The sequence below is a fragment of the Pleurodeles waltl genome, chromosome 9 (genome assembly GCF_031143425.1).
Source record: "Pleurodeles waltl isolate 20211129_DDA chromosome 9, aPleWal1.hap1.20221129, whole genome shotgun sequence".
NCBI classification, from domain to species: domain Eukaryota; kingdom Metazoa; phylum Chordata; class Amphibia; order Caudata; family Salamandridae; genus Pleurodeles; species Pleurodeles waltl.
Genome location: NC_090448.1, coordinates 885645011 through 885670624, shown reverse-complemented (window position 1 = coordinate 885670624; position 25614 = coordinate 885645011). Strand labels below are relative to the sequence as shown.

The 25614-nt window shown below is 43.8% G+C and overlaps 1 protein-coding gene across 2 annotated transcripts in view; it reads right to left on the bottom strand.

Annotated features, from left to right (window-relative positions):
* GOLGA5 (golgin A5) overlaps window positions 1-25614 on the bottom strand; it is a 160043-nt gene that overhangs the window by 81746 nt on the left and 52683 nt on the right. For both annotated transcript variants that reach the window (XM_069208213.1, XM_069208212.1), the window contains exons 5-8: window positions 25126-25249; window positions 24591-24794; window positions 24142-24312; window positions 6977-7105 (exon numbers count right to left, since the gene is read on the bottom strand). In XM_069208213.1, the coding sequence (XP_069064314.1) occupies window positions 6977-7105; window positions 24142-24312; window positions 24591-24794; window positions 25126-25249 (628 nt within the window). The remainder of the gene's footprint in view (window positions 1-6976; window positions 7106-24141; window positions 24313-24590; window positions 24795-25125; window positions 25250-25614) is intronic.

Here is a 25614-nt window from a genome sequence, read left to right as displayed (position 1 = left end):
ACTTCTTGTAGTGTGACCATGTGAAAGTGGTCTGATTTGATGTATGTGTTTAGTATTCTTAGGTCTAGGATTGGTCTTAGCGTTTTGTCCTTCTTTGGTATTAAGAAGTACAGTGAATAAACTCCTGTGTTTATTTGTGTGTTTGGTACTAACTCGATTGCGTTCTTTTGCAATAGTGCTTGAACTTCTATCTCCAGGAGCTCGGAATGATGTTTTGATAAATTTTGTGCTCTTGGTGGTATGTTTGGAGGGAATTGTAGAAATTCTATGCAATAACCATTTTGGATAATTGCTAGAACCCAAGTGTCTGTAGTGATTTCCTCCCATGCTTTGTAATAATGACCTATTCTTCCCCCCACTGGTGTTGTGTGGAGGGGGTGAGTGACATGTGAGTCACTGCTTAGTTGCAGGGGTTTTGGGGCTTTGAAATTTTCCCCTATTCCTAGGGAATTGCCCTCCTCTATATTGGCCCCGAAAGCCTCCCCTGTACTGTCCCTGGTAACTGGATGGTGTTGCCTGTGAGGTGCTGGCTTGTGTGGCCTGACCCCGAAACCCCCCTCTAAAGGGTGTTTTGCGGAAGGTGCTGTAATTTCCTCTGCTCTGCGGGGAGTAGAGTGCGCCCATGGCTTTAGCAGTGTCCGCGTCCTTTTTAAGTTTCTCAATCGCCGTGTCCACTTCTGGACCGAACAGTTCTTTTTCGTTGAATGGCATATTGAGAACTGCCTGCTGAATCTCTGGTTTAAACCCAGACGTTCGTAGCCATGCATGCCTTCTGATGGTCACAGATGTATTTATTGTTCTTGCAGCTGTGTCTGCTGCGTCCATGGAGGAGCGTATCTGGTTGTTTGAAATGTTTTGTCCTTCTTCAACCACTTGCTTTGCCCTCTTTTGTAGGTCTTTGGGTAGATGTTCAATGAGATGTTGCATCTCATCCCAATGGGCTCTGTCATAGCGTGCAAGAAGTGCCTGTGAGTTAGCGATGCGCCACTGGTTTGCAGCTTGTGCTGCGACTCTCTTTCCAGCTGCATCGAACTTGCGGCTTTCCTTATCTGGGGGTGGTGCGTCCCCAGATGTGTGGGAGTTGGCCCTTTTCCTAGCTGCTCCTACAACGACAGAATCTGGTGGCAGCTGCGAAGTTATGAAAATAGGGTCTGTAGGAGGCGCTTTATACTTTTTTTCCACCCTTGGTGTGATTGCCCTACTTTTGACCAGCTCCTTAAAGATGTCTTTTGCGTGCCGAAGCATACCAGGGAGCATAGGCAGGCTTTGGTAGGAGCTGTGGGTGGCAGAGAGGGTGTTGAATAGAAAGTCATCCTCGACCTGTTCTGAGTGGAGGCTTACATTGTGGAATTGTGCTGCTCTAGCCACCACCTGAGAATATGCAGTACTGTCCTCTGGTGGTGATGGCTTTGTAGGGTATGCCTCCGGACTGTTATCTGACACAGGGGCGTCGTATAAGTCCCATGCGTCCTGATCCTGGTCACCTTGGCTCATGGTGGTGTGAGCCGGGGAATGTGATGGAGTTTGTGCTGGCGAGACGTGAACTATAGGTGGAGGAGAGGGTGGCGGAGTCCCGAGAAGGCTGCGTGCCGGTATCTCGACCGGAGTCGGACGGTCTCGGCACTGATTGGGCCTTTTTCGGTGCCGACGGTCGGTCACCGAATTTATGGGTGGAGCCATGGCCTGGTGGCAGTGGCGTCCCCTGGGCCTTGACAATCTTCTTATGAGTGCTTTTCGACGTCTTACTCACGGTTCGTGGATCGTCGAATTCCTCGGAGTCCGATTCGTGTATCGAAAAGGTTTCTTCCTCTTCCTGTACCTCGAACTCTCGGTGCGCTGTCGGCGTGGACGCCATTTGAAGTCTTCTTGCTCGACGGTCTCGGAGTGTTTTTCGGGACCGGAACGCACGACAGGCCTCGCAAGTGTCTTCACTGTGCTCAGGTGATAGGCACAGGTTACAGACCAAGTGTTGGTCTGAATAGGGGTATTTTTTGTGGCATTTGGGACAGAAACGAAACGGGGTCCGTTCCATCGGCGTTCTTCTACACGCGGTCGGGCCGAGCAGGCCCCGACGGGGATCGAAAACTACCCCGAAGGGCTCTGGAGCTCTTCGATCTTCGATGCGGTGTTGATTCTGACTACGCCGATCCCGAACGCAACAATACCGACGAAAATCTTCCGAAATTTAGCTGTTTTTCCGTTCCGAAACTCGGAGCGACAGGAACACGTCCGAACCCGATGGCGGAAAAAAAACAATCGAAGATGGAGTCGACGCCCATGCGCAATGGAGACAAAAGGAGGAGTCACTCGGTCCCGTGACTCGAAAGACTTCTTCGAAGAAAAACAACTTGTAACACTCCGACCCAACACCAGATGGCGAGCTATGCAAAACATGCGTATCTACAGCGACAGATGCCATCGAACACATTTATATCTCTCTTTTGCTCCATATAGCCTTGAAAAAGCCCTAGGTTTGCAGGGCAGGGCGAAGCACACGTTGCTATGCGAAAATAAAAGGAATGTTAGAAAAAAATGATGTTTGGATCTTTCAAAGTAATTCTTTGAGATGGAAAACAAAAAGGTAAACAAAATATAAAATTACGAAAGAATCTTAGCACACACGAGTGCATGGAAAGATCTGTTTAACAACCTAATCTCTTCACTGTGAGGATATCTGACTTCCCAGGGAACACACTCAATTGTTGCTTACATATGCTTGACCTTGTCTGCCAGTCATGATGTCATCACATAAGGGTGGCGCATATCCGCAGAGGGGGGAAGTTCCAGATAGTATGAAAGTATGCAGATAGTATGCAAGGGAGCTGGTTGTCTCATTTCATTATTATTTCAATATTCGGGACCAGGGGATTTCATCATTGAGACCAGTCATGTTGTTGGGAGTGTGATTCTGTGCATGAAAATCTTGTGCCATTTTTGTAGTCACCCGTTTACATATCATGGTGCTCTTATGTCCGATAATCCTGATCTGCATAGACCTGGTTTTTATTTTTGTGTTTTGGAGTTGGCACCGGCATGTGATGAAGTATACACAACTATCCGTGGGACCTGTTGTATGTTATTTTTTAGAATTGCCTATATCAATTTCCTTGGTTTTTATGGTGAGATGGCAAATATTACAATGCCAACATAGGTAATGCCCAGTGACTATGGAAAAGCTCTGGATAGCGGTAACTGATTTAGCAGGAGACTCTTGTCTCCGGTCCGGTGTGCACATAGTGTTCCCTTAAATTGCTTGACTGTTTTAATGCAAACAAAGGGGCAGAAAAAGAGATGGTTTCTGTATTCAGAATATTCCATCCCTTGTTAATGATCACCTTTATTTTGTTCAATAGCGGTGTAAAGATGGTCTAACAGGTAAATATTTGTTAACCTTGTTGTAGTCTGCATTTGAAGAGTGATTCTCTGTTGTTATTCTCGGCCCTCTTTCACGCTTTTAGTATGTCCTGATAGTCTTTCTCTGTAGGTTTATTAGCTAGCTCTAGCTCAGCAGACTGGGTGTTGGGTCCACTAATTTCACTGGAATTTCTCCAGAGTCTTAAGAATTGACCATATAGTAGGCTTTTTCTTAGAGATATGGGATGGTGACTGCCATAACATAAAAGACTGTTACAATCAGTTGTTCTATGTTGAGTCTCTGTTTTAAGGTAGCTTTCTTCAATTTTGATCGTGAGATCTAAAAAAAATAGATTTCCTGGTCAGAGTGTGTATGTGTAAAACTTAAGTATGAATCAAGGCTGTTGACCCAATAGAAGACGTTTTCTCATGTTCTTATTCTCCCTTCCAGACAATTAAAATGTGGTCAACCTGTCAACGCCATAGACTGATCCTAGTTAAGCAAGTGTTATTGTCTTTATTTACGCATTTCTTTTTTTAAATTGAGCAGGTATAAACATGCCAAGCAGAGGGCAACCATGCTCCCTGTCGAAGTCCCATGATTTTAATACCCAGTAACAGGACCCAAAGAGAAGGTCCCCTAACAAGGTGGGCAATTCACTGGTGGCAGACACCACCACTAAATGTGGTCTAGTAGGTATCTTTACCCATTTGTATATCTTTACTTAAATATGCTGGAAATAAACATTGTATTCTATAACTAGGCAGGGCCCACAACACAATGGCCTTATCCTCGAGAGGGTAGTCTCTTTTTCAGAATCGCTGCATACTAATACTGGTATGGTGCGCAAGTTAGACATTTGGGAAACAAAGAATTGGCTTTCAATATGAAATTCCCAATGTAACTAATTTGTGTGTTGTTGGGCAACCACTTTTTTTTAACTTATTCTCTTGCTCTCCTTTTTTGCTAAACCGAAAATCAATGTAAAACTCACAAGCTTGGTTACAAAAACAAACTGAACTAGATATCGTTCAGGGGTAAGTTGTAGGAGATCCAGATGGCGAGGTAGCAGTTTCATGATCTGTTCACCAAAATTCAACAAAAAATAATATTTGAGTAAATGTATATCCTTTCAAGCAAGTAGTAGTGCGTTGCAGTCTAGGGCTCCTACTTTAATGAGAAGCATGAATTCAGGCAAACCATACTCTCACAAGATGTGAACACTCAGAATAAGGCTTAATGGAAGAAATAAACACCAATATTTCCAGGACAAGCTTGCAGGTTGGTGTTCATTTACATATTCAAGGCTGTTTAACTGTAGATGCTCACTTTCCATATTGGAATCTCTAAAGGCAGATGTATTCCTGAAGTAGAGTTGTGCAGAACACTCCCAGTGTTGTAGCATCTTCCATCCACTTTGCCAACTCAAGTACAGCTGATGAGTTTTTGTATTTCTTGTTCTGGCATAGTGCCATTGCTGGGGTGAATGCTGCCCTGTCTAACTGTCCTGGTACCCCCTTTTGCCTGACTACCGGGTGACAAAAAAGTTGGAGAAAATAGAAACTGCCCTCTCAGCCTGAGAACTTCCTTTTTAGATTTCACGTTTTACTTACTATTGCATTCTCAAACAGAGATGCCACCTGATCAGTTTCCTACATGCACCACCGGTATTTTGATGTCCCAGCCAGTACAAAAATAATCAAAACCACCTAAAAGCAGTATTTTTAGTCTTTATTTCACATATTGCAAAAAAACAAATATAAATTACATATACTTATAAATGTGTTCTAGAGCTGCGATAATGACCCATGATGAATAATTAATTTGAACAAAGACTGAAAAGTAATATTACAAATTAATACTTAAGATTTTGTTTACAATCCTATTTAGTAGCACGTTCAGGCTTTTGCAGACATTTCAAACAACAACATACGGCTGGTATTTTTCCATTGGAAAGGCGGTAACCCTATTCCCAAAGATTTAGCTTTATCCCAAAAGCTGTGTTACTGTAGTATTTTTTGAAGCAATATGTTACTCATGTATAGTATGTATTGTGAAAAAGTTGCCTCTAGCTATCTGTGCAAGTTCAGGCTGTGGGTGAGCATTTATGACTTCCACAACTGACAGAAAGGGAGCTCTAGCCAAAAGCAGTGCAAATTTCTCAAAGTGCCCGTCAGTGGGTGATAAAGGGATTCAGAATGCGTGCTCATCCAATCCTCTGCCTCTCTGCAAGCACATACAGCAATGATCAAATGTGCCAATTATAACTGTGATTCTATGGAAAAGTATGTGAGGAAAGTATACAGCTGCCGATAAATTGGAAAGTAAAGAAAACACAGTGCATACAGGTGACTGGGTAAGGTGTGCCTGTAGGGGTAGTGAAGTGAACAAGATCTAAGTAAGTAAATGCAGAACAGAGTGAAAAGAGAGTGCTAGAGAAAAGAGTTGTGTTACGCAGAAGCAGTACTTTAGAAAGATATAAGGAGAGAAAAAAAGGGCTTAAGTGTCAAACTGAGGGGCAGCAGCAGAAAGTGCTGTGAAGAGAACAAGAGTGATTGAGACACTTCGAGGACCACTACCAAGACATTAGAAATGTTTAATTCGGTCTGCCTAAAATATCTGAATGACTATGACAATGTCACTTTTGCAGACACCACTGTCCTGGCAGCAGCAAAATGAGGGAGGTTTAATGTTCCACACCCCTTCACTGTGAACAACAAGACAAACTACCCAAATGCGGGACATACCCACATAAAAGCGGACGGCTGACCACCAAAATATTCAGTGTGGTCCTCTGCTCCATCAAGAGCCATGTTGGTTGCCCCCGGTGGAAATTAGTAATCCACACACACAGTACTTTAATAGGATGTCCTAACGAGGAAAGCTTTTAGGAAGCTAAGTTTTGGTTGCAGTACTCTCCACCCACTTTTTGCCTGTTTTTGATGCAACTTTGACTGAAGGACACTGGGTTCCTGCTAACCAGGTCCCCAGTGCCAATGTTCCATCCCCAAAATAAGACACCCGGTCACTTGATGCTCAAGTGGCCAGGCCCTTTAGCACCTCTGTAAGTACCTAGTAAGTGGTACCCCCGGTGCCTAGGGCATGGGTACTAAAAAGGGCCCCTAAGAGCTGCAGCTCAACTTGTGCCACTCTAAGGGACCCAGTGCCATCCTCATGCAGACTGCTGTTGCAGGCTGCGTAACAAGGTGCTCCCAAAAGTGAAAACAAGACATTACACACAAACTGTGTGCCATGTCCCCTAAACCCTGCAGACAATATTTGTAAGTCACCCCTACAGCAGGCCTTACAACACTAAGGCAGGGTGCAATATATTACATCTGTAGGCATATCTGCAAAAGCCGATATGCTCTTGCTATTTCTTTGTTGATTCTTAGACATAGTAAGTGAACAAGAGAGATGTTTTGAGTACATGTGCTGGGCACTGGTCAATACGAGTACCTTAGCTACATGAGGCTTCCCTGAAACTAGGGATTATTTTTGGTACCAAACACCTTATATTAATAAACCCTCACTGATTCCAATGATGGATTTATTAATATATGCACTCAAAGGGTACAAGCAATATGCAAAACAGTCACACTTGCTTCTGCCTGGGCCTACCTGCTTCTGGCGCTCCATTTCAGCCTCTAGCTCCTGTTTGGATCTTCTGTGTTCTGCTAACTGCTCTTGAAGGTCCTGCAGATGTTCTCTTGCAGATTCTGCTTCTGTAACCTGCTGAGATTCCACATCCTACAAAGAGCCAAACAGAAGTAAAAAAACATTAGAAAGTCAAACATAAGAATCTAATACTGATACACTGCCACTAGATCATCTGGTATCTCCGAGCCAGACACCACCCCCAATCAATGCTATTCGCAACATTTGAATGATTTTTGATAACTAATGACCATATGAATCGATAGAACAAATTACCATTAGGACAAAACCTTTCGATCTATACAATGTATTTAACGAAAAAGACCAAGATGTGAGGGCGCGTTATCATTGTGTTCCTGGGGAATGAAGTAGAAGGCATGCGTATCGGTATTTCTTTGAATTATTGACGTTTGGCACTTATTCTGTATTTTTTTCAGTATACATTGACATACCAAACTAGAAATGCGCTGCATATTTATTCCAGAAGGTGGCGATCTTACATAAAAAATTTGAAGAACAACTTGAAAACTTGCAACATTCTACAATTTTTAGGGTCGAGCCTGCGTCGCATGCGCTTGCGCCTGCGTTTCACTTGTGAGACTCTTTAGGAGTTAGAAAAGGGCTCGGAGCCCTGTCCATGTCACGTCAGTGTCTTTCATTGGTTCGTGAGCTTGCTTTTCAAAATCAGCTTGCTTTCACTAGTGGAAGGCACGCATGCGTCATGCCTTTTCCAGTGGTTAGCCCTCCTAGAGCTCAGCGACCAAGTACTGAAAACATCCAAGGCTCGCTGTTTTCCATCCAGAATGTGGAGTACTTTTTATATTTTTTTTCGCAGCGAGGTCTCGCTTGGCAGAAGTGGAGCGCTTTGCATAACATCGACCCTGTTGCATAGTTAATTGCACTTTTGCCAGTTACGTAGATAATTGCACTTTTGCCAATAGGTTTCCCTACGAGTGAAATGTAGCAGCGCGATCACGCAGTTTTTTTCCATTTAATGTGGCAAGAAAAACACGGTTGGGAGTTTACAACTGCTAATAGCGCTAACTCGTAGCAATGCGAGACCCTATTGCATTGGAAATGCTTGTTGTTATTTGTTGTGGCTGAAATTTATTGAAGTGATATCAATTCATTAGAGCCTTTAAATCTAAAAATCTTTAAATTACTTCTATTTTCAGCCAAAAGACTTCTTACTCAGGCTCAGATACTTTCACTTCTCGATTATGGGAACGCACTGCTCCTGAGCTCTCCCTCGCATGTTCTAAAGAGACTTCAAGTGGTGCAGAACGCTGCAGCTCGCCTACTCAAAGACACCCCCAGACATTCATCTGCCACACCAGCTTTGGCTTCCCACCGTTGGCTTCCGATTGAATAAGGCATTATTTTTAAAGCTACGTGTTTTATTCATCGAGCCCTTTGAAACAAGGGTCCAGTCTTCTTCAGACGAATGATGGCTCCCTATAACCCCCCGAGAATACTCACATCTTCTTCAGCTTTTGTAATTAATTCCTTTTGAGCTAAGATAGTTAGATGGGTGTAGATCCTTCACCTGTAGAGCAGCCAAGATCTGGAACTCCCTTCCCTTGGAACTTCGTCATGACATGTCAGAATGGTAACTAACTTGTTCTTCTGCTAAATATTTTTAATCAAAAAATTCTCACATTTTGAATAGATACCAAAGCAATACAGCTCCATAGGTGGTGGATCTGTGAAATGGTTCAGACCAGAAAGTCCTCCTTGACTGTGCGGGCAAAGTGCCTTTCACCCCTGACTTGGCCATGTTCGCTATTTGGGCATACAGGTGGCTCACACAGAAAACTGATAACTATGATCTAAATACGGGAGCAGTGCTCCCGCACCTTGAGGCCGCCATCCAATTTTGGAACCGTCTCCCGCTCTCCATCATGGGGAGAGGGGCAGTGAGTAGAATGGTCCTACTCCCCGTTGACTCTATGTCTTGCAGAACTCCATGTGCCACATTCCAACGGGCACATTTAGCAAGCTAAATAGCCTCCTCGTATCCATGATATGGGCGGGTGGCCGAAGCAGAGTGAAGTTAGAACTGCTGATAGTAGACATGGAACTAGAGGGCTTAGGTGTCCCGGACCTGCAGATGTATTATTTTGCAGGAATTTGATAATACGCTTCACAATGGTGTGCTGAGGGCCCGACGGGAGAAAAAACTCTCCTGGCGGGATGGGATGGCATGGGATATCTAATGAGGGGGAGCAGAGTGCAAGTCGAAACCCCCTTTACAGTACGTCAGATAGCCAAGGTGTGGAGACGTGCGGTAACACTAGTGCTCTGCAGAGCCCCCTATGAAAAGCTGCTACCATTGGAACGGTTGTCAGGCTTTCGGCAGATACAGGCAGTAATGAACTTATTCCACTGGTGCACTGGGGTCATTCTACGGCTGGAGACTTGTACCAAAATGAGGCCTTCCTCACTGCAGATGAGTCCCAGGAACGCTATCAACTACCCCCTGCCCAATTCCTACAATATGCCAAGATCTCCCGCACAGTCCGCAAGATATGGCCCACCTTCCCCACGGAGTCAGAGGAGTCCTACATGCTGCAGCGTCTGTTGGACTCTGGCACCACTAGAGGAATGATCTCTTGCATTTACAAAGCCCTGAAACTGGACCACAGAGTAGACGTAAGGCTGATTAGGGACACGTGGTTGGAGGTCTTGCTGCTTCCTCTCACAGATGCGGAGTGGCGATGGGTGTTTGCGCAGGTACGAGAAGTCACTAGCAATGCTTGACTTAAACTTACACGTTTTCATTATTTGCACTGCACTTACCTCAACCCCCAGTGGCTACAGACGATTTAAGCAACACGTTCATCTGGGTGCTCCCGTTGTGGGGTTAAACCAGCGACACTCCTCCATATGAATTGGGAATGCGTAAAACTGAGTAATTGTTGGGTGGAAACACTGATCATGCTACACAAGATTACAGGGGTCCAGATCGAGACCTCAATCAAATACTGCCTCTAAAGCATAATTCCAAAACCCAAAAAGGGGACCAAAATGCGGTCTAAATTTGCCCTATTGGGTCTAGTGCTGTCTAAAAGCAGTGTTGCAATCCATTAGATCCAACCTCATCCTCCCACTTTGGAAAAGCGGAGGGCATACCTTTATGAGTGGGGAATAGCTGAAGAGACTTAAACTGGTCTGCACTGACGAGAATGCAGAGCATGACCGAGAAATATGCAGCACCATGCTAGATGATTTAGAGGCGAGGGAGCTTCAGCCAACCATGCTAGCTGGGCACTCACAGGAAATAAATACAGTGACGATCCCAAGCACTGACAAGGAAACCGTCTCAGCCCTCTAAATGTTACGTGGGTGGGTAATGGGAGTCAAAAGCACATGCGGATGGGGAAAATAGGATGTACATGGGAGAGAAATGAGTGAGGATACACGTGTAGACAAGTGGACCAGAGGCATGACGGGATACAGAGGATCATGGTTAGATGGGCTTCAATACCACGGGTACATATCACATGCCACCAAACTCTCTCCAAGAAAGAAATGCACCTATAGATACTGGCGGATACACTCCCCCATACAACACATGCCGACAATAGGTACATGCACTCTGACTGCTGCTGCCACATTTAGCTAATATTAAAATTGACTTGTTTAATCCACTAATTGAAAACCTCTGGTCTGTCATGACATAATGAACATAATGTTGGTCTCAAAAAGTAATATCACATGACCACACCCATACTTGAAATGAATCCACCATGTATAATTGGTTTATATGTGAGTTGCTGTAAATCCATTCAATAGAGACAAGTTTATTAAAAACAAAAAACCCTAACCATAAACAAACCTCTCCCTGGGGCGTGTATAGACAGACTCCACTAAAGGGAGCCTGACTGCCAGACTTACACCAATGACTTACACCAATTACCTCAAAGGACGGTCGAATGTCGTCAACTGCTGCCGCTCAGCCTCCTGGTACAAGATCCACAATCCCACTCGGCTGTTTGGTGCAGTACAACATAGCAGTTGTGTTGTCTGCGAGAACCTGTACCCGTTCCTCCCCTTGATCACTGGAAGAAACTCTTTCTGTGCCGAGCAAACCGCTTGTAACTCCAACAGGCTGATGTGACCCTCCTCTGGATATCAGAGTCCTATCATCTTCACCTGTTCCAGATGACCCCTCAAAGCTAGCAATGATGTACCCATCATGATCATTATTTCTGTGTGGGATAGGGAGAGAGGTATGTCGCGAGTCCAAATGTGGTCGAGTAACCACTACTGCATCTCTTTCGCAGTCTCCTCTGACACCTTGATGGAATCTGCCAGATTTCCTTGATGTTGAGCCAACTGGAACTTCAGATTCCACTGCATGTGCCTGCAGGTGCACAAGCAAGATGCAGAAGGGTCACAAAGCATTAGAGACGACCTCAGAGACCCACATTGCAGGTTGAAACATCAGGATCATAACCAAAAGACCTGGACTCATTGAGGTGGCAGGATAGCTCTGAAGAGCCCAGGGTCTAGTTCAGGATGACTCCAATGAAGGGGAGCTGTTGTGAATGAGTCAGATGTGATTATAGCACACTAATGGAAAACCCAACAAAGTCATCAGATCGTCTATCGTCTGGAGGTGATTCATAAATGTTCCGACAAGTCCGCCTTAAGTAGCCGGTCACAGGGATATGGGAAGGCTGGCATTTCCAAACCCTGCAGGTGGGCTGCGACCACCAACATCACCTTTGTGAAGACTCAACTGTTGAGACAGTAGCAGTTTACACATTGCCACAGTACTCCACAAAAGCCTTGTGGTTAACCTATCTGTGTATGGGCAATTTCACCTGTCTCCTTTGGAGTGGCAGGGATGATCCAGACCAAGCCTCATTCTCACAAGCAACCTAAGAAGGGCTCAGGGTTATCAGCCTCAAATATTTTTTGGGGCAATATAAGCAATGTAGTAATGTTTCCCCAGCCTAGCCACCATCTCATGGTGTTCTATCCAGCTTGCACCAATAACCAGGTGCTATCTGGCGACAATACTGCTACACTGTCCGATCTCCTTACCTTTGTCTGTTTCTCCTACATCTTTGAAATGTCTCCCTCTAATCCCACTCTGACTCTGTACATCATTCTAATAGAAATACCTCTCATGGTCACCTGAAACGCTTCCCAAGTAGTGCAATGATCCTCACCCAAGCCAGTTTACCTCGCAGAATTGCACTATTGCGTCCCCAAGTGCCGCACTGTTAGGTGTGTCCAGTAAGGCCACTGCCTGAAGATGCCAAGTCCATCCAAAGCCTTAATAATAACCACACATAGATATGTGCTCCCGGAGATACCATCCCATCACAAAAAAATGATGAAGCAGTTTCAGCACACTGATAGTTACTGTAGGAAGCTGGGTTCTGGTTTCAGTACCCACCCCCCTCCCCCAAACACACCTTTTGCTTGTTTTGTAATGCAACTCTGACTGAGGTGCACTGGTTCCTGCTAACCAGGTCCCCAGTGCCAGTGTTCCTTCCCCAAAACAAGACACCTGGCCACTTGATCGTCAAGTGGCCAGGCCCTTTAGCACCTCTGTAAGTCCCTAATAAGTGGTACCCCTGGTACCTAAGGCATGGGTACTAAGGGGTGCCCCTAAGAGCTGCAGCACAACTTGTGCCTCTCTAAGGGACCCAGCACCAACCTCATGCAGACTGCCATTGCAGGCTGCATGACAAGGTGCTTCCTAAAAGTGAAAACATGACATGGCACACAGCCTGTGTGCCATGTCCCTTAAAACACTGCATGTAATATCTACAAGTCGCCCCTACAGCAGGCCTTACAGTCCTAAGGCAGTGTGCAATGTATTAAATGTGTGGGCATACCTGCAAGAGCAGATATGCCCCTGCTATGTCTTTGTTGATTCTTAGACATAGTAAGTGTGCATTGAAGCCATTTTAAATACATGTGTTGGACACAGTTCAATAAGAGTTCTCCAGTAATGGATTTATTGATACATGCACACAGAGGGCATCTCAGGGTTGCCCCTGAAAACATTTCAACTGCTGGTGGGCTCACAGATTAGTTCTAGCCTGTCTGCCACTGACGAGAATCTGACCCCCAGGGGTGAGAGCCTATGCTCTCTGGAGGGCAGAAACAAAGCCTGCTCTGGCAGGGGCGTTACACACCCCTCCCCACAATATGTCCTGCATTCCAAGGCAGGAGGCTTCAAAGAAGCCCATAGTCTTTGGTATGCAAAACTGGCACTACTCAGAGGGAGATGCTGATTCCCCTGCCCCAGGGCCCATTTGGCACCTGGGCAGGCAGGATTTTCCAGGCTGGACACACCCCTATGGTGATCAGCCTGAAATGAACACAGGAAGAGGCCTCACGGAGGTATAGTAACCCTAAGGGTAAACAACCAATTAGCAACTACCCTTCACTCCCCTTACGCCCCCTAAATTGAATATTTAGAGGTCCCCCTGATCCTAGGACCTTAGATCTTCGTTGGACACAAAAGGAGGAGTAGGCAGGAAGCCTGCTGAACCAGAAAACAGAGGAGCATGACAGACTTGGTGTCAACCCTGCTAGTCTACCTGCTGCACCCAATCCTTAAGGAGCAAATGACCTCTCCTGCCTCTGCAGCCTCCAAGAAACTGGGAGTAGCTTTCAGTGCTTCGGAAATGGCCAATAGGAGCAGAAGAGCTGCTTCCCTGCATCTGCATGCAACTCAAGAATGAACTATGAGGACCGGGACCGCCAAAACCCAATGCAAGACATCACCACTACACCCGAGACACCTTGCCCAAGCTGAAGTGGGCCAATGGTGTCAACGTAGTTCGCAGGCCCACCAGAGACGAAGTCCACCTTGAGTTCGCCCACCGTGGACTTCCCAGAAGCATCTGCAGCCTGTTTCTGCAGATCCCCCTTCACTGCAACCGCCTCCGGTGACAGAAACCTGACAGTCCGCTGCACCTCTGTATATGGGCACCCCAGACCGAGAAGAGGACCAGTGGTATCCCTACATCCCCTAGCCTTGTGAGACCTCAGCCCACTTATAGGTTTGGCCAGACTGAACCCCCAGTCCACACCTGTAGTCTGTTTCTGTGGGCACACTCCACTGCATCCGCCCCTGCTGATAGTAAACCCGACGGTCCAAACTACCTCTGCACTTGTACGTCCCGGACCAAGGAGAACAGGACCACTGGTGTCCCTACGTCACCAAGCATCAAAAGAACTTTTGCGAACTCTAAAAATTCATAACTCGAAAATTACTCACCTGATTCCAGTGATCCTGGTATCAAAGTTTATATACAAGTACGTGCATTTTTATAAATTGCTGTCAGATTTCTTTATTGAGTGTGTGTCTCACTTACTGTATGAGTGTGTGCCTTACATGCTTAGCACTACCTTCTGGTATGCCTAACTGCTCGACCACACTACCCAAAAAAAAAGCACCTCTGTGATAACTCTGGGGATTGCTTGGACTCTTCGCACAGTGTACCTCATTTTGGTCCACTACATAAAAAGGCAGCTTCCTACAGTTAGAATTATATGTATTACAAGTAAAAGACTCCTATAGAAATTATGGCTCATGCAGAAAAAATTAGTGGTGATCGCTATGGTATGAATTAAAATTGCATGTACGTACGTAAGCATACATGTTTTCCTCAACATAGAGACTCAGTATTATGCCCTTTTCAGTTAAAATATATATGACTTTATCAGCCTGAAGATCTTGCTTCTTAAATCACCCTATAACTAGTGCTAGAAACACATTGATACAGTCTGAGGAGAAAACTAAATTAAGAAATAAAAAATTTCACAAACTAGATATCTGTTGAAATGTTCACAGAAACACCATTAACAAGCCTAACTGTCTTCACTGGGACACACAATATTTTGGGATAGAAACAAACATAATCCCAGAAATATCAGCCAACTTATATTCAACATGATACCAATGCATACGTTGTTTTTACAATTTCACTCATGTACATGAATTTCACTTTCATCCCATGGTGGTGGCTTTCAAGACTTCCACACAAAATTTGACAATAGATATGAAGAACTGTGTATTGCATGCAAAACGCAGTTATGTGTTCATATTTGAATATTTTCAAGAGTATAGAGATGAATACTAGTCACCATTAGAATAAAGTCAGTGCTGAAACTTGATACAGAAAAATGTTTGATGGTTGAGAGAAGGCCCTTTTATATTAATTATATTTGTCACTGACCCCTTGTTTGCCAGTCCTTAAACAACCTTACTCCTTACCTGACAGGTGAGTGTCTCTGCAAGGACACTAGATTGCCTTAGAAAGAGATTAGGGACACTGCCAGCGAAAAGGTATGCAGTCAGTGAATCCCATTTTGACCACTGAAGGGTTGGTCCATGGGCACCCCCTCGCTTCCTACATGACATTCATGGGTAACACATTAATGGTGCAGCATCCATTGGTGGCACAGAATTAGTGCGTCAAGCTAGTGTTTTTTAGTCCTTGTTACTTAAGGTCCTCCATTATATGCCTATAATTCCCCCTCTCTATTGCAAAATACTGAGTACACATTTTACATTGCATATGTGCATATGTGGTGTCTAACCAATGGTATAGTATTAGAGAAAGAGGTGCGTCTGTAATATCACAGTGCACAGAAGGAGATACAAAACTGCAGCGTACAATCCTGGACACTTTGTTAATACGAACCAAGGATTAGACGAGTAATCAGGAGCAGCATTCAGGGTGGGCACCATACTGGTATGCAGTCTTTCACTGACAAAAATATAGTAGAAAAAGTACAAGCCTATTGATTCAGTGCATCAGCTGCGGGAAGAACAATACAAATGCAGAGGTGGCTCACCTGCCACTGTGTTTTTATTCATGTAGTTCCACACTGACCTAAAGTTCAGCTCTGAAAGCAGACTTTACCCATCCTCGACTCTCACCATCAGAGACAGGGAGAGCATTGACAGTATGGTTCCAGTAGAAACCATTAGTGTCTTGCAGACACCCCTGGGCTTCCTTCGGAGGGGATAAGGCAATAGCTCAAGGATGGAACTGAATATTTTAAATGCTCCTCACCTTACCGGGGTCTCTGGGTTATCCCTGCGAGCCTCCACACGAACAGCCAAATGACATTAACTGTGCGCCACGTAATGTCTGATGCACAGTTTCCCACAAAGGCAACTTGCCTGTATGTCTCGAAAAATGTCTCAAGTGCATTCGCAAAGATGTCTGTTGAAATGAAAATGAGGGCACACCCTATAAATAGTATATGACAGCTGTGGTCTTGACGCAGATCAACAAATGATCTAGTTCTGCAAAATATAAGAGCACTGCTAACACATGTAACCTTTCCTCACTTCTCCATAATTACCTTGTAAAGTCATCACCTTTGTTTGCTCATACCACCAACAACAAACAGACCACTTACAATCTTCAAATGTGTTTTATGGTTTTTATTTGTTACTAATATTTTGCGGTATCTACTGATATAGTAATTCAAACAAATCACAATGCAGGAAACTCCATGGGCCAGATTTCTGAACTTTTGTTTTGTGACTCGCAATTTGTGATCCATTTGCAAGTCGCAAAACAAAATGTACAACTGGGTTAACCACACTGTTTGCGATTCCCAAATGGGTAGCAAGGGAGCTGCCTCATTAACACTCATGAGGCAGGTCACAATTTGCGACCCATTTGAGAATGGGTACATTCACAGGGATGGTGGCCTGCTGGGGTCAGCAGACCACCATGTCTTGATGTTTTTACAATGAAGCAGTTTTTTGTTTTTAAATGCAGTCCATTTTCCATAAAGGAAAACGGGATGTATTTTAAAAATAAAAACAAAACGTTTTTGTTTTTTCAGAGTAGACAGTGGTCTTTGGGACCACTGCCAGTTCTGAAAAACACATTTTTGCTACCACTCACAAAGGGAAAGGGGTCCTGTGGGGACGACTTTCTCGTTTGCAAATGGGTTAACATAAATTTGAAATTGGTGTTAACATCCACAGTCACAAAACAATCATACATCCCCCTGCAACTTGCAATTAGGAAAGGAGGCCCTCAGGACGCCTGCTCCTAATTGTGAGTCGCAATCCCTATTTTGTGAGTTGGTAACTGGATACAAACTCGCAAAATATGGATGATACATTGCATAAGGCAATTTCTGCGGTCACAAACAGCGATTTTTGCCTTTTGCGACTGCAAAATCGCATTGAACATCCGGTCCTTTTAATCATTTTAGTACTTTTCTATCTTACTGCAGATCCTGAAACTACATTATTATGGTGTAATTCTGTTCAGCAGTTTTTGCTCTAGCCCTGCCTAAACAAGTCTATGGAAAATGCATGTGGATTTTGCCTTTTGGGACCCCCTTTTTAGGTTGAGCATAGCAGCGTGCAAGCGCTGCTCTTCTCAACATGTTGTAATCTATTCTGTATGCTTTAACCACGCCCATCAATGAAAGTCATTGGTTCCTGAGCCTGCCTTTCAAAAATCCCTTGATGTTGTTGGTAAATGCTTTACGTTTGTCTTGCCTTGAGGCTGGTTTGTTACCGCCTTGGAGACTGACCCTGTTACATGGATTATTGCATGATAAGCCATGTAACTATTATTCTCTTTTGCCCTGCCGCTTCGCACACTGTGCGGCCGTATGTTATTTCTCCCTCCTTTTCTGGTACCTTGCCCTGTCTTTGTAATGCCTGCGGGGTCATTTTAATTTATTTTACTATTTTTTTTGCAGTTTCATGTAGCGCGAACCCGACACTAAAGTATTGGAGCACTTGTTTTTTTTTGCAGTTTTATGTAGCGTGAACTAGACACAAGAGTACTGGAGTGCTTTATTTATTTATTTTGCAGTTTTATATAGCCTGAGCTCGATGCAAAGGTATTACAGCGCTGTACAAAAGCACTGGCTACATTACACAAGAACACATTAATTTCTGGTAGCAAGGGGAGATTAAGTGATTTGCCCAGAAACACAGGATGCTGAACCAGAGCAGAGACTCAAACCGTGTTCCCCGGCTCCACAGTCAGCAGCTCTGGCCCTTATGACACATCGTCTCCCAAAGGATTCTTTGTCTGGTGCGTGTTGGGGCAGTATGGGAATAGCTCTTTTTTTTTATATAGTGTTAGGTAAAACAGATTCTGCCATTTCATAGTGTTGCAAAGCAGGTGCCATTCTTAAAAAAGAATCGGTATAATTCATTTGCACCAACCTTGCAGAAATGAAGAAGTGAAAAAGCTATATCAAGAATGGAATCTGTGACAGTCTCGTTCTGTCAAGACCTCTGCAGTGGGTGCATTAACCAAATGACTTGAGTTGATCTTAACACTAGGCAATAGCACGTGCTCTTGATATAACCTCCGGAAGGTCACCAACCAAGCACATAGGTTAGTTTTAGGCAAGAAGATGGTGAAAGGTGCTGTCTTCAAAATGGTGGAAAAGGAGTTGTGACTCCAGACCCAAGCACTTCACGGCCTTGAGCTTGACAGCAAAAATCATCTAGCCTCTGTGTCAACATCAGGAGAGTGCGTGCTCTACAGACGACAAAAATGCAAAAACCCAGCCGTTATGCAAGAGCATAATTCATGCATTGTGTTTATATGCAGTACGTTAACTTTTTGCATTGCAGACTTTAACCTTGAAAAGCACTATTAATGATGTTTAAAATAACTGTTCAGTTGGAAGGCACTGCTGCAGACTGACTGAGTGTGTTAGGGTGTGGTCCCTTCTAGGACCTTCTAGAAGCTTTCTCTGCAGAATGACTGGGTGTGGTTTGTGGGCTGGGCCAGACTCTATATAAGGGAGCCAGCCCAGCTCCACATGCTCACTATTCAGAGGTACCGGTGCAGAGCAGCAGCAATTTCCTGACCTCCTGTTCCGGAGGCCTACCTTGACGTTCCAGGCCTGCCCCGCATTATCTTGGTGATCCTTGAGCAGGGTGGTAAGGCGCCGGTCTGGCGGGGCCACCGACCCCATTCTAAAAAGACTCTTGAGTTTTGGGGCCTACTCGTGAAACTTTTCAGAGTACGCGAATCATTGCTCTGATGTAAATCTTGATGTTCAGATCGGCAAAGGCTTTCGCGATGATTTCATGGCATTTGCATGTTCTTGTTAGAATCGGCAGTGTGCGCGATTAATTTACCGCATGTAAATCTTGGTGTTCAGATCGGCAAAGGCTTGCGCAATCGTTTCATGCCATTTGCATATTCTTGTTAGAATCGGCAGTGTGCGCAATTCATTTACTGCATGTTAAACTTGGTGTTCAGATCGGCAAAGGCTTGGGCGATCATTTCAAGGCATTTGCAGATTCTTGTTCGAATCGGCAGTGTGCGCGATTCATTTCCCACATGTAAAACTTGGTGTTCAGATCGGCAAAGGCTTGCCCGATCATTTCATGGCATTTACATTTTCGTGTTAGAATCAACAGTGTGCATGATTCATTTCCAGCATGTAAACTTGGTGTTCAGATCGGCAAAGGTGTGCGCGATCATTACATGGCAACTAAAACTTTGATATGCAATGTTTGCTGAAGTGCACACATTTATTCTGAGTCTATGGTTTTCCTGAGCAGATGCTAAATTCAAAATGTGACGTTCTTTTGTGCATATTAAGTCCCTGATACAATTCCAACTGTTTTTTCCAGGAACTATTTCAGATTGAGTTTTGGTCCTCATGTTAAAAACGCAGTGTTTATTCTGAAAACAGTATTTTAGAAGGTTCATGTATTTCTAAACATTATGTGACATTTTATGAAAGCTCATATGAAACATTGCATTAATCATTCTTGATCTGTTCCAGGTACCCAGAGTTCTTGAGGGCTTGTTTAAGTCACTTGTTAGATTATCCATGGTTACAGGAAGACAATGCTTAGAACCATATTCTAGTGAAAGTCAATTTGATTATATTCTGATATTGTGTTGTTTAACCTTTTGCTTCCTACAGGTCTCCTTCCCAGAAGTTCCTTACCTAATCCCCTTTTCCCCACTTGGACTCTCTTAGACTCTGTGATATTCCTATCCCAGTTTTGGAGCTGTCTTGTGGTGGACATGTTGGGAACGTGCGCAGACCCCGAGGATCTGGTCTCCCTGACACTTTGGCTGTAAATTGGGCCTTTTCAAATAGAGTTCAGTTAGTAGAGGCAGCCATTTTCCTAACCCTGTAGCACAAAGAAGCAAACGCAAGGGTGCTACAGTGAGAGGAGAATCATATCACTTCCTCCTCTCAGAATTCAATGGTGTCATGGCTTTGACAGTTACTACGATCTTGCAGATGCCACTTTCAGAAGTGCTGTCTAAAATAGCCACTGAATAGCACTGCTTCTTTGTTTGAAGAGACCCCACCTTGAATTCCCCCCACAATCGCTGTCAGAGGCGCAGAGCTCTTCCCCATCACCCTCTGGACTCCTGAGTATAATATCACAGTCATTCTTTTGGAATAAGGCAAAAACACTTCCAAGATGGGGGCCTTCTTGTGTCCTCTCCTAGAATGACAGGCCTGGGAGGGTTGCTGTGGTACTTGGCATACATCCATTCTACTCCAAACCAAAACACATAGGTAAAAGACATTGTCATTTTCAACACCAATAGCTCTAACTCTCACAAATATGAGACCTACCACATCGCAAATGCTTGTTTTCTTGGCCCCTGCTTGACGAATCACCCCAGAACTTCCAACAAACTGGACCAAAATGCTCCTTTTTAGAAAGTTCCGTGGAGATTCGTCAAACGGTGCCAAAGTTATTGGCAACAGAAAAAAACGCTTTTCCTATGGAACAGCAGACCTAACTATACCTAGTGGCAAGCACTACTACGTGATCTAATCTGTTCTAACGTAATATATATGCAGACACACACACACACTTTTAGATATTTCCTCTCCACTTCTGAGCCTCAACTTGAAATGGGATTCATTCAAACTCTGTTGATTATCAATGTGCTCTGTAATAGTTTTTCAATTGTCATTATTATGACATATAACAATCTTTAAAAAAAAAAAAAAAAGAACTTTGTAGTTCGGATTGTATCACACAAAAGACTTTTGAATGTAGTGCTAATAATAACGTGATGTATTAACAAATAATATCCTAGACATGCTGCTACGAAAGAAAGGTATAGCAGTAGCTCTGCTAAAGATTACATGCTTTTAGAGAAACATTATAAAATGCAGGCCTTCACAAACATGGCCACTAACATCTCATTGGTATTTGCTGGAATGAAGAAGTAGACACCAAAAAAGGTTGTTGTTATCCTGACAGGTGTAGGGTGAGTAATTGATCTTGAAAGAAGTACATGAACTTTGGTGCATTTGATAAATGCCACTTACAATATATTTCAGTTAGTTAATAGGTTTTGAAATGTAGTCAAATGTGGATGTGAAGGATCTCTAAAAAGAGTCTTACGAAAAAAGGATAGGTGACCAATCGATTGAGTTGTAGCACCTGCACTAAAAAGCAGAAAGTTAGATACTGAGAATTACACCATTATAGTAAAGCTGTAGAAATGAAGACGGATGTCGGCTCGCTAATACTTTCGTACACTCAACAATTTTGTTTAAAATATGGTTCGGATGTTAAACAGGCTCTGTGTAAATTAACTGCTATGATTTTAAAGGACACATTTTACATATTACCCAAGCCTGTCGTAAAACTAAACAGTGAAACATAAAAGAAAATGTAATATTTAAGTGGTAACAAGTAATAAGAAGGCAAGGGGGGAAGCTTTGCATTGTTTTTTTTACACATAATAAAGCCACCCCAATTCCATTTGGAATGATTAAGATAGCCTTTGATTTTAATTATGAATTTTGGATAATTAATATTCTGACTTTGAAATTAAATTGTTCTTATTACCTAATTTGATTTTGTAACAAAAAACTCACTGGACTAAATTGAGACTGTGATTGAGGAAGCTATCACAGAGCAAGCGCTGGCAAAGCCAATACGTCTGTCTTTTGCTCCCATTGAATGTGCAATGCAACATTCCGGTGGCCCAGCGTGTTCGAGTGTGGAATTTAGGGAGACAGTGGACTAGGCAAATTTTATGTACCTTCAATCTGAATTTAATGCAGTTTTTTACTGAAGTTCAATGACATTAGGGAAGAGGCACTATAACATGTAAACCCTATTAGGAGCAGCTAGGAAATTGTGCACTCCACAGTAGAGGTCATTTCCCTAAATCCTCAATCGGATCTTAAAACAGATTTTCCCAGCTGTTTTTAAGGATGGTAGAAAAGAGGCAGTGCTGCATGCACTAAGTACTTTTAGCAATTTTCAGTTTGATCTGAATGTAAAATGTGCGCTCTTGGTGAGTGGAAACACACGTGTGCTTAGAGGGGTGATTATGATCACGGGCACTTGAATTATGTGATTGTGCTGCCTCTGCGCTTTTTGCATAAATTAAGATTTGACGCATTTTCCACATAATCCATCATTTGAGCTAATCTGCAGATATTAATCAAAGAAAAATTGTTTCTGGCTCAAATGGTTAAAAAATGACTAACAACGCAGCCATACGTGTTGCATTGCAGTGGAAGGCCAGTCACGGACGCTTCACGTATCTCAGGGGCTGCAGTAAACCTTGGGGGCTCCTTCCAGCAACAAACCTACCGTATCCGAATCAGAGCTACACAAATGTAAATAAGAGCCAAAGTTTAAATTATGGTGCAATTAGATTTTAGTCCAGTCCAGTGCTTGAAATGGAAAAATAGAAGTGCAGGTACTCTGTACCAGAGTACCTGCTTGTTTCTGAAAAGTGCAGGTACTCTCCAATTAAAAGTATTACTCTCATTCTCAAAATAAAAAAGTGCTGGTACTCAGTACCGGCCCATTTAAAGCACTGGTTCAGTCTCATGCATGATTAGCTCGACTGGTACATTCCTGTTATTTCCAGAAACGTCCTCTACACTGGTCTTTGCATTTCTCGATTGCTCTGAAATCATGTGGAGGTCCTTTGGTTAAAACTGCTGTTGCACTCAACATGATCTACTCTATCCAGGGGCTGCAACTGAAGCCCTCCTAATTTGCAGTTAATTTTCCACAATACAACATGATTTAAAGTAAACAAAAATAGCACTATGACACGGTCACGCTGGCCACGCCATAGCACTTTTTTTTGTTACCTTCAATCATGTTGCACAGTAACTTGTGCTGCTGTTCAACATCTTTAAAAACACAGACAATACCAATAGGTCTCGTATAGGCGAAACCTGTTGGTTTAGCCAATGCTTGTTTTTCTATGTTACTTCTTCAGGTACACAGTTAAAGCTGTCTCTAGCCAAATCTAAAATATCCTTCTGTGGGTACTAACAATAAATGTGAAAAACAATTAGAAGCAGTGGCGGCCCATCTTTTAGGGTGGAGGGGCCATGCCCACCCCACCTTTTGCCCCTCATGTAGAGTGTCTGTCAGGCTGAACAAAGGTCAGCCTGACAGCCACTCTCCATGTTCAGCTCAGGCAGCCAGAGCTGAACTTTGCTGGGCTGAGGAGGTCACAGCTCCTATGGGCGTGACCTACTCGACTCAGCAAAGGTGCCTCGAGGCACTCCCCTGGGTGACGAGGAAAGCGTCACCTATTGACACTCTCCCTTGGCGCTTCAGGTTTAAGCCCTGAAGTGCCCAGGGCGAGTGTCAAACAGTGACACTTCGTCACAGAGTGGGGTGGGGTCAGCAGTCTCACTGACCCCATCCGACTCTGTGACGAGGCTGGGACTGCTGCCTTCCCTCATTGGCAAATGAGGGAAGGCAGCTTTCCCGAACCCTCCTGGGACCTGGAGGCTGAAGGTAAGTGTGTGTGTGTATGTGTGTGATGTTTTACACTGAATGTTTGGTGCGCGCGTGCATGTTTGAGTGTTGTGAGTGTTGTTAATGGATGTGCATGCGTGCGTGTGTGTGTGTGTGTGAAAGAATGAGTGTGTGCAATCTTTTAAAATGAATGTTTGGTGCGTGCATGCATGTTTGAAAGGTATGAGTGTTGTTAACAGATGTGCGTGCGTGCGGGTCTGTGTGTGAAAGAATGAGTGTGTGTGTGTCCTGCCCGCCCCCCCTCCCTCCTAAAGCTGACGGCCGCCACTGATTAGAAGCTTGAGGTATGATTCTTTCTCAGGACATTGGTTTGGCCCGAGTGGTTAAGTGAAAATCTGACTAAATTCTTTACCTGTAGCTCTGCTCTGAGCTGTTGTATCTGCCCCATCAGTTTCTGAATTTCCTCCCTCTGTGTGTCCCGCTCGTGCTTCAGTTCTTCCAGCTCCATCGCGCTGGCTGTGTGAATGTCCAGACCCTCAATACCAGAGCCTTCCTTGAGGCTGTTAATCAGCTTCTCCTTTGACTACAGTGAGAAAAAAATGGAAACTATATGTACATGGTGAAATAAAGAAAGATATTCTATTTTCTTTGCTCTTCATGGAAAAAAGACAAACTACATGTAATCCAGTCTTCAAATGGAGAAATTGAAATCAGACAGGAAATTTGAGTCAAATTGTTTTCACAACTATTTTTACAGACTTAATACACTTCAACAGCGGTGGAGGAGCTCTGTTGACAAGAGGCAAGTACCAGTGCAGGTTCAGCAGATGCGAGGCAACAGTGGGTAATATCAGTACTCACTTGAAGAATACGAGTAGCTTTTTGTTTGTAATCCATCATCTCCAATTTGGATGCCTCCACATTGGCTTTCAACATCTTGACTTGTTGATTCAGCTCCTCCACTCTCCTCTTCTCTTCTGCATGTTTTTTCTCAGCCGCAGTTAAGGCTTCGACCAAGGTCTGACGCTCCACCTCCATCTTGTTTAGTCGTGCTGTAAACTCATTCTACGGACGAGACAACAAAGAGAATATAAAAATGTTTTAGAACACTTCAATCATATTCTATTTGGGCTTCCCCCTCCAGATCACAAGCCTACGTTTAAATCATGCACTTCAGTAGCGTCTCATATTTTTTTTTCTCCCAGAGATGCCTTTCTAGGATCTCCTGCTCACCTCTGCATGTCATTTCCAGCACCACAGCTCCATCTCAGCTGCACCTTACTTTCAAGCATCAAACCATGTGAGACTGTGCAATCCTACATTTAGGCATTTACCCTGCAAACGCAAAGTCTGTCCTTTATTTTACCAATTTGTGTAATACTCCACTGTGTCTCACCTGCATCTGTTTGTAGCTCTCCTGCTCCCGCTTTACAGTGCACTCTGCTTCTCGAAGTCTCTCCTGCATAGATTGCAAGGCCTGACTGTGCATGCTGCTTCCTTCCGTTTGATCCTGCAATATTCTGCAAAAGATTAAAACAAGGGTCATTACTAATCAGTAGCATTATGTGCTCCACAAGTACTCCTATGCATCCATTAGCAAGTAGGAAACTAAACTGAAGTGCCTGGCTTCCGCTTCCTAAATAAGATGTCCCCTTAGATGTCTAGATTGTTTCAGAGGACTTAATTAAATACAGATAATCAATTTTACAGCTGTGAAGGGAGAATTTAATTCATTATTTTGTGGTCTTTGTCTCAAAGCTAGGTTGTTTTTGCGCTCATCCTGATATATATATATATATATATATATAAATATATGGTTTCTGAATTCTGACTCTACGAATAAGTTGGCAAACACGGATTTGTGATTTTAAAAGCAAAGATACAC